At 41.0% G+C, this 10,148-nt stretch overlaps 1 protein-coding gene across 1 annotated transcript; it reads right to left on the bottom strand.

The window, feature by feature from the left end:
* Nucleotides 1-8,448: 8,448 nt before the first annotated feature.
* Nucleotides 8,449-9,396, bottom strand: LOC100757248 (vomeronasal type-1 receptor 90-like). The gene is given in 1 exon segment (XM_027430247.1): nucleotides 8,449-9,396. A coding segment is annotated over 1 exon segment (948 nt).
* Between the last annotated feature and the right edge of the window lie 752 nt (nucleotides 9,397-10,148).

The raw sequence follows: 10,148 nt of genomic DNA, 5'->3' as shown, positions 1-10,148 counted from the left end.
TGTGTATTCTGGCAACCGTTTGTCAGCCTACAGGAGTGCTATGGCAGGGAGCACCGTTGCTGTGGATCCATCCCAGAAGCTCAGTGAATAAATCAGTAGAGCATTACCCCACCAGTGTGGCTATGCTCGCCTTGATGGGGATTCAACAGTGTTTACAGTATTTTGGATGTCAACCTGATGTGCTCGTTACTCCTTATTCTGCTGCTCAAATAAAAGTTTTAGTCGCATCTTTGGATGATTGGGCAATTCTAAAGTGCAGCTTTGATGGGGATATAGATAATCATTATCCTAAACATCCTATGTTAAATTTCTTTAAACAGCACCCAGTAATTTTCCCAAGAGTGACTTGTAAAGAACCTATTAAGGGTGCTGTGAATATTTTTACTGATGGATCCAAGACTGGGTGTGGTGCTTATGTAATTGGGGAGAGCGCCCCAGTTGTTTGTCAATTTATACCAGGATCTCCTCAGATAGTGGAATTCCAAATAGTTCTTGAAGTGTTTAAAAGGGTCCCTGAGGCCTTCAATTTGATCTCAGATTCTAATTATATGGTTAATCTAGTTAAGGATTTAGAAGTCGCTAGAAAAATAAAGGTAAATAGTCCCATTCAAAATTATGTGAACCAGCTACAAAAAATTATTTGGAAGCACTCACAACCCTTTTATATTCAGCATATTAGAGCGCAAACTGGTCTGCCTGGAGCAATTAGTGAAAAGAATGATTTAGTGGATAAATGTACCAGAATGCAGTTTGCATTCGCCTCCCTTCCATTGGATAGAGCTCAACAATTTCATTCACAATTCCATGTTAATTCTAAAACTTTGCAATGCCGCTTTGGTATATCCCGTGCTGCTCATGATATATTTAAGGCTTGTAAGGATTGTGTTACTTTCCTACATCCTCCAGCTTGGGGAGTAAATCCTAGAGGATTGACTCTGCTTAAGTTATGGCAAATGGATGTTACTTATATTCCTGAATTTGGGACATTAAAATATGTGCATGTATCATGGATACCTGTTCTGGAGTGATACATGCTACCCCCTTAAGTGGGGAAAAAGCAAGGAATGTAATTGCCCACTGCTTGGAAGCTTGGGCTGCATGGGGTATGCCAAAACAACTGAAAACAGATAACAGACCAGCATATACCGCTGTATCCTTTTCTGCCTTTTGCAAGCAAATGCATATAGATTTGAAGCATGGACTTCCTTATAATCCTCAAGGTCAAGGTATCGTTGAACGAGCTCATCGAACCTTGAAGGAATGCCTAATAAAACAAAAAGGGAGAATAGGCCAAGGCCGCACCCCCAAGGAAAGAATATCTTTAGCTTTATTGACCCTTAATTTTTTTCAACTGGATGCGGATGGGCGTTCAGCTGCTGATCGCCATCATAGTGCCCTTTCCTGTACTAAGGGATTGGTAAAACGGAAGGATGTCATTACTGGACTGTGGAAGGGTCCTGACCCTGTGCTATCATGGGCGAGAGGGTCTGTTTGTGTTTTCCCCCAGGATCAATCAGAGCCGGTGTGGGTTCCAGAAAGGCTGACAAGAAGAGTCCCTGCCTCTGAGGATGGCGAAAATCATAAGCAGACCAATGTATCTGATGCTGACGATCATGACGGTGATGCTGATCAACAAGACGACAGCAGAACCCCGATGGGGGATTCTGTCGGTGTTCCCGAAACCACTGCCAATCAGACTTTCTGCTCATGTTTTCCCTAGATTTTTTAGTAGCAATTTGAGTTTAAATTTACCTTTTTTGCCTTTAGATAAGGATATTAGTCCTGTAGAGGGTAATGTTAGTTTTGGTTTGCCAGGGAATTTGTGCTTTTTTATAGTTAGTAATATTAGTCAGAATAATGATGGGTGCCCTGGGAGGAATGCTTATCCTTGTCAGTATCATTGCTTTATGGTGTATCTGCAGGATGAGGGTTTCACAGAGGAGAAGTAATGCCATGATTGCACAAGCCTTCGCAGCCCTGGAGGCAGGGCAGTCTCCTCCGGCTTGGTTAACGGTACTCAAAAGCCAAGTAATTACTTCCTCCACACAGGTTTCGAGACGTAGTACTGCACATGAAGTGTGAACTTCATGTAGGGCAAGTCTGATTGCATATGGGTTGGTATCGTAATCCCATCTCTGACAAAGGATACCAGACTGGTGTGGCACCAGCTTGGCTGATACCTAGGCGTGGGGCCATTACATTGTCACTTGTTTTCAGAGATCAGACCCCTACCCTTACCTGTTGTGCTATAAAATAAAAAAGGGGGAACTGCGGAGAGCCCCAGCCCTAAGATGGTGCCTGGCTGGATGCCAGGTAGTCCGAGCTTAGCGGTAAACAAGCCTTATTTGCAAGTGCTTGAGGCATCTGGCACGCTTCCTCCTTCTGTGGCCTATCCGGGATTGCCAGATGGCATGAGCTGATTGGGCACTGAGCATCTACTTAAGGGCTTGCGGGGGTTGGGAGAGGAGAGAAGCTGATGTACAAGGTTCCTGAATAAACTGCTTGAAGAAGAGTCGTGGTCGTGTTTCTCTTGCTGGTCGAGATAGGAGCGACAAGGGTCAGGTTCTAGCTCCAAAAGTAAAAGTAAATAAATAAATGATCGAATGAATAAATCAATAAATAATATGGCATTGTTGGCCACTGGATTCTGGATTTAGAGTCAATAACAATACTGGGAAGGAGTTGTGGAATATTTCTCTACTGTCAAGGAAAGCCACTGAGACCAGGCATGTGATAAGGGAGTCCCTACATGGAGGCCGAGAGAGGCCATTCTATGAACCTAAGGACCTGAAACCTGGGTTATGTTGGAAACCCCAAAATGCCAGATCCATGGGATACTTGCCAATGAGAGCCTCACACAGGTGTGGAACCAGCCCAAGAGAAAAAAAAAATATATTACCATTAAAAAAAGATGAAAGGAAGAGCTGTTTACTAAATGCTTTGAAATTGGACATGGGGATGCAGGATTTGAAATTTGCACTATGTGTTTTGTTTTTGCATTGGTCAAATATTTCCCCACTGTACCCTGTTTCCTCACTTTTAGGATGTTAATGTATATTATGTGCCATTGTATGTTCTAAGCATGTGATTTTCTGTTTTGCTTTTCCTTTTACTTGAATTATAAAATACATTTTTATAATTGAGAGATTGCCTTGAGTCTCAGAAAACACATGGACTTTGGACTTTGAAACAGTATTGAGACTGTGAAACATTACAGGGACTTCTGAAGCAAGGTTAAACGCAATTTGCATTGTAGTATGGCTACAAGTCTATGTGGTCTATGGAGAGAATGTGGTGGTTTGAATGTGAATGTCCATCATAGGCTTATATCTTAAAAGGCTTGGTCTCCAGCTAATATTTGGGAACAATTAGGAGGTATGGCCTAGTTATACTAAGTGTGGTCTTGTTGGAGGAGGTATAGGCTTTGAGGATTCAAAAGTACACTCCAAGCTCAGTGTCTCTTTATGCCTGTGGCTTGTGAATCAGATGTGAGTTCTCAGCTGATGGGGAAAGTCCTTGTGTGTATGTTCATCTTATTGATTGTCGAATAAAGTACTGTTTGGCCAATGAGGCAGCAAGTTAGACAGGACTAGGAGTCAAGGAGGATTCTGGGAAATGTAGTAAAGAAGTGGTGATCCAGGCAGGAAGTGACATAGCAAGAAGACTCATATTTAAGCAAGGACAAGCAGGAAGTGGTTCCTTTTCCCCTTTGCTCTTCTTCCTGCTCTCTGCTCTGAGCCTTCATGTGATCCCGGGGATGAGGATGCCACCTGAAGTCATCTGATAAGTCTTATAAAATATATAGATTCATGATAATTAAGACTGAGCTAGCAGATGAGAAATCCTAGTCATTAGCCAAGCATAATTTGTACCTAATATAAGTCTCTGTGTATTCTTTGGGCCATCCACATGGCAGGCAGAACTCAAGTGGGTGGCAGAAAGATTTATCGTAACACTCAGCTACAGCTCCAGTGTCATGTCTGCCTACTGGACAAAAATTCTCCCTCCCATGATAATGGACTAACTCTCTGAACATGTAGCCAAGCCCCTAGTTAAATGCTTACTTTTATAAGTTGCCTCAATCATGATATCTCTTTATGGAAAAAAAAGTAACTAAGTTAATATTTAAGCTCATATGCACAACTTGGAACAGGAAGCACATCCTATATACCAGCTAAGTCTACTCTGTTTATCTGACTTGATGCCTTCCAAGCCACATCCAAACTCTAGACACATCTCACCACCACATCTTCTCTACTCCCCAATATGCTCCTTCCAAAACAAACACAAAACTAACAAAGGAAGTCCACATGCCCAGATCTCGTCTCAGGAATACCAACAAGATGAAAGATCAATCCAGTATCTTCTCTCCAAAACTTAAACCAGTCCTGTAGAAATGCTCTCCAATCACATAGAAGAACCCAGGATACATAATTTATAAGAACAATCATGAACCTCCTCAAAGAATTCAAGGAGACCCAAAGAAACAGCTCAGCTCTTGAGGCAGACTGAATCGGTCCCTGAGGACCCAGGGACACTGACTCTGCTGAGATCACTGGGCTAATCTGCCCTTAGGCAGTGCAGAGTGCAAAGAGTGCAGAGGTGAGCTGCTTTGGCCCTTGACTTGGGCCCAACTTCCCGCCTGCCCACTCTGGGAACTCCTGCCCAGGGGTCTACAGGCAGGTCGACTAGGCCCCTGAGGACCAAGCAACCCAGAGTCTGCTGACAACTCTGTGCTAGTCCTGCTCTTGCCCACCTGGAGAGCAAGTGACTCAGACCTGCCTACACCCACCTTGAGACCCATCAGAGTATTGGAGGCAATTGCACCCACCTGTACAGAACCCTGGACCCATACACACCAGGAAAGAAAAAGACAGCACCTGCATTCACTGGAAGAAGAGATGGGAAGATGACAATATAAGAACACATCCAACAACTGGAAAACCAATATGACAACACCAGAGTCTAGGGATTCTACACCAGCCAAGACCTGAACATCCCAACACAGATGAAGCAGAAGAGATCAACCTTAAAAACAACTTCATGAAGATAACAGAGACCCTAAGAGAGGAAATTAGAAAATCCTTCACAGAAATTGAAGAAAAGATGAACCAAAAGATGCAAGAAATCAAGGAAAGCCAAGAAAATACAATTAAACAGCTGAATGAAACAGTTCAGGACTTGAAAACTGAAATAGAGACAATAAAGAAAGCACAAACTGCTGGGTGTTGGTGGCACATGCCTTTAATCCCAGCACTCGGGAGGCAGAAGCAGGTGGATCTCTGTGAGTTCAAGACCACCCTGGTCTACAAGAACAAGTTCCAGGACAGCCTCCAAAGTCACAGAGAAACCCTGTCTCAAAAAACCAAAAAAGGAAGGAAGGAAGGAAGGAAGGAAGGAAGGAAGGAAGGAAGGAAGAAAGAAAGAAAGAAAGAAAGAAAGAAAGAAAGAAAGAAAGAAAGGAAAAGAAAGAAAGAGAGAAAGAAAGAAAGAAAGAAAGAAAGAAAGAAAGAAAGAAAGAAAGAAAGAAAGAAAGTACAAACTGAGGGAATGCTGGAAGTGGAAAAGCTGAGTCAACAATCAGGAATCATAGATGCAAGCATAACCAACAGAATACAAGAGATAGAAGACAGAATCTCAGACGCTGACGATAAACTAGGGGAAATAAGTTCATCAAACAAAGAAAATCTTAAGTCCAACAAATCCTGAACACAAAATATCCAGGAAATATGGGACACCGTGAAAAGACCAAACCTAAGAATAATAGGTATAGAAGAAGGTGAAGAAACCCAACTCAAAGGTGCAGAAAACATATTCAACAAAATCATAGAAGAATACTTTCCCAACCTAAAGAAAGACATGCCAATGAAAGTACAAGAAGCCTACAGAATGCCAAATAGAGTGGACCATCACATAATAATTAAAACACCAAACATACAGAATAAAGAACATTAAGAGCAGCAAAGGAAAAAGGCCAAATAACATATAAAGGCAACCCTATCAGAATTATACCTGACTTCTCCATTGGAAACTCTGAAAGCCAGACGGACCTGGGTAGATATTCTACCAACTCTGAGAGAACTTGGATGCCAGCCGTGACTACTATACCCAGCAAAGCTTTCAATCACTATAAATAGAGAAAACAAGATATTCCACGACAAAACCAGATTTAAACAATATGTAACCACTAATCCAGCCCTACAGAAAGTATTGGAAGGAAAACTCCAGCCTAAGGAAATTATCTACACTCACAAAAACATAGGCAATAGATAATCCCACTCTACAAAAACACAAAATAAAAGGCAGGGTAAATCCACATACAATACCGGTACCAACAACAAACCAAAAACAAACAAGAATAAACAATCAATGGACCTTAATTTCCCTGGATATTAATGGTCTTAACTCGCTATAAAAAGACACAGGCTAACAGACTGGATAAGAAGACAGAATCGATCCTTCTGCTGCATACAAAAACACACCTTGAATTCAAAGACAGACATTACCTCAGAGTAAAGGGTTGGGATAAGATATTCCAATCAAATGGACCCAAGAAATGAGCTGGGGTAGCTATCCTAGTATCTAACAAGTTAGACTTCAAACTAACATCAATCAAAAGAGATGAAAAAGGTCATTTCATACTCATCACAGGAAAAATCCATCAGGAAGAAGTCTCAATTCTAAACATCTATGCCACAAATACAAAGGCACCAACATTCTGACAGAGGGCTGATCTCCAAAATATACAAAGAACATCGAGGCAAGTCTCTAAAATACCAAACAATCCAATTAAAAAGTAGTTCTTCGAAAAAATCAACAAGATAGACAAACATTTATCCAGACTTACCAAACAGAAGAGAATGAACATGCAAATTAACAAAATCAGAAATGAAAAGGGGGACATAACAAAGGACACTGAGGAAATCCAGAGAATCATCAGGTCATACTTTGAAAACCAGTACTCCTCAAAATTAAAAAAATCTAAAGGAAATGGACAACTTTCTGGATAGATATCACTTCCCAAAATTAAATCAAGAACACATAAGCAATTTAAATAGACCTATAAGCCCTAAGGAAATAGAAGCTATCATCTAAAGTCTCTCAACAACAACAACAACAACAAAGCCCAGGGTCAGATGGCTTCAGTGCAGAATTCTACAAGAAATTCAAAGAAGAACTAATACCAATTTTCCTCAAATTGTTCAACACATTAGAAGCAGAAGGACATTGGAAGAGGAGGTAGGAAGAGTGTAAGAGCCGGAGGGATTGAGAACACCAAGGAAACTAGACTTTCTAAACACAGCACACCAACACATAACAGAGACTGTAGCAGCATTCACAGGTCTGCACCAGATGGAGTCCTACAGCTGAGAGGACAAGTGGACATAGGCCCTCACTCCTAACCCAGAAACTATCTCCATTTGATAGCCACTTGCAAATGAAAAATTAGTTTTCTCCAAGGGAGTTTTACTGGGAAAACAAACCACTTTTAAGGCTAGGTCCCATGTGATGGAGGGAGGCCTTCTGTGTATATGTTTGTCTTATTGGTTGATAAATAAAGTACTGGGACTAGGAGTTGGGGAGGATCCTGGAAAATGTAGTCAAGAGAGGTCTTGTGATCCAGGCAGGAAGTGACATAGCAGGTAGACTCAGAATATAAGCAGAAACAAGCAGGAAATTGCTGTCTTTCTCCTCCTCTCTCATTTTTGGGTTTGTCATGTGATCGCTGGGAAGACAGGATGGACATGGCCAGCATCCTCTATAAGATAAGTCTTTATAAATATATACATTAGTAGTTATGGTTGATAATTAAGACTGAGCTAGCATATAAGAAATCCTAGTCATTGTCCAGCAGCCTTGTACCTAATATTAATCTCTGTGTGTTATTAGGGGGCCCTAAAGCTGTGGGCAGAACCCAGGCAGCTGGCAGGAAATCTAATCGTTAAACCAAAATCCTGCAGTAGATAATGAATACAAAGCAATGTAAATGGAATCTTTACAGCTCTTTATGTCTATAGTAAGGCTTTTGTTTTTGTTTTTATGGGATTTCTATGTGTACAAATGTATATGTTTCCTGTGCTTTTATTTCATACTTTGGCTTTGTATTTCATATTCTGAATTACTTGTTTTCATTTAACCTTAGTGTTGTTTTTTGGAGGGGAGGTGGTAGGAACTGAGAGGACTAGGGGGAGGGGAGCCCTTAATATTGGTGCTGAACCAGCACGACTCCTTACAACTGTCTGTAACTCAAGTTCCAGTTGATTTAATGACCTCTCTGGCCTGTGAGGGCACCAGCAATGCACACATGCATACATGCTTATATAACCCTCATTCATATAAAGTGAAATAAATAAATTTATACATATATATAATTTTTATTCTAGACAATTTCATAAAACACATTTTGATCATATTCATGGCCTACTCCTTCCCCCAAAGAAGAAAAATTTACACTTTTTTAAAAATCTGATGGCATGTTGAGTACAAGTTTCTCAGCATATTGATTATTCTTCTATCAGAACTGATTTGTACCAAAGGAGTAATTGTGGGATAGGCATTCATCACAAACTTCTGAACAGTCAGGGTGACTGGGTTGTACATCCATAACTGGCTTGCAGTGGATGAGATGATGAAGTCCACCCAGTACATGATGACAAAGACAACCACCAGAAGCAAGATGGTCTGGGTGGCCTTTTTCTCAGGGGATACTCTCAGGTGGCTAAGGCTATGAAGATGCTTGCATTGCCTCTGATGTCTGAACAAGATAATCACCATGTATGCACTTGTGGTCAGCATAACTCCTACAAGAAATACATCTCTGGAGGTTGTCACTGTTAAAATCACTGCCCTGATGATATTGTTCATGGGGAAGATGGAGCAGGATTTAGTGACTTTAATCTGGTTGGTCTCACTCACATTGGTAAAAGCACCAACACAGAAGATCAGGTTGCTACTGAATGACAAATTGAAAGACCAAATGTAGAAGAAGGCATAGGTCATGTATTTTTTTAACTTAAGTTTAAGTTTTGCCAGCAAAGAGGTACTGTGACTGATAGTGACAGCCTGGATCACACTCAGGAGGCAGGTGATGCAGATAGAGAGTCCTCTCATCACTCTGTGTATGTAAAAAGTTGTCTTACATTTGAAGTCATTCTCAATGTTCAGTGACTCAAATATGTCTGTAAGCCATGTATCCCCTCCAGTGAGCAGTAGCACTATGTGGATAGAGACCAGTTGACAGGAGATCAGGTCTATGAGCTTAGGTCTGTGACACAGGATTATGAAAGTGTAGAAAAACAGGAGAAACATATTGGCTAGAACTCCAAGTCCAGCTTGGAAATAAAGGACAATGTTTAATAAGGACATAAGTGGAAAGTGTATTCATATTAACATCATAGTAAAAGCATATTTCACATACCTGGGAAGATAATAGAGCACATATCAAACTTGTGGTTCACTGGTCGGTATCATCATTCTAATCCACCCACTTATTCTTGATTTACCTGTCACTATATTTTTGATGTTACAGAGGGACACGGCCTGTATTTTTATATACCCTCCATGTATTTCCTGTACATATAGCTTATTATAAATAATAAATACATTCACAGTCACAGTCTGTATAGAACTTACATTTCATGTGCCTATATTGCACCTGGACCTCATGTCTTAGAAATCCAATCTTGATTTATATTGTCTTATTTCATACTTAACACCTAAAACAGTAGTGATCAACACAATATTAGTCATACTTGTACAACTGAACAAAAATTGTGTTGATCTGGGAAGGAATCACAAAAGAAATCCAAAATACTCAGATGAGTCAGTCTTGTAATGCATAATTTTAATAATCTCTATTTTGCAACTATTCATGTTTTAACTCATAATTCTAATGGAAACACAGTGATAAATTCATGATAACCGGATGTGAGTCTGGGTACTGCTCTGGCCCCAACTTACTCCATCACCCCCTCCTTGCTTCTCCCTGAGCCTGCCCCTTGTCAAGAGTGGACCTGCGAAGACAGGAAGGCCCACCCTGAGTCTGGCCACACCTCACCATAGTTCCCCCTCCGCCCTCCACACCCTGCCTCCCACCTGCCTGAGTTGAATCTGGGCTCTGCTCTGCCCTTAAATTCCCCCATCATACC

Source organism: Cricetulus griseus, chromosome 8 (genome assembly GCF_003668045.3).
Source record: "Cricetulus griseus strain 17A/GY chromosome 8, alternate assembly CriGri-PICRH-1.0, whole genome shotgun sequence".
NCBI lineage: Eukaryota > Metazoa > Chordata > Mammalia > Rodentia > Cricetidae > Cricetulus > Cricetulus griseus.
This window is presented reverse-complemented; position numbering and strand designations above follow the sequence as displayed.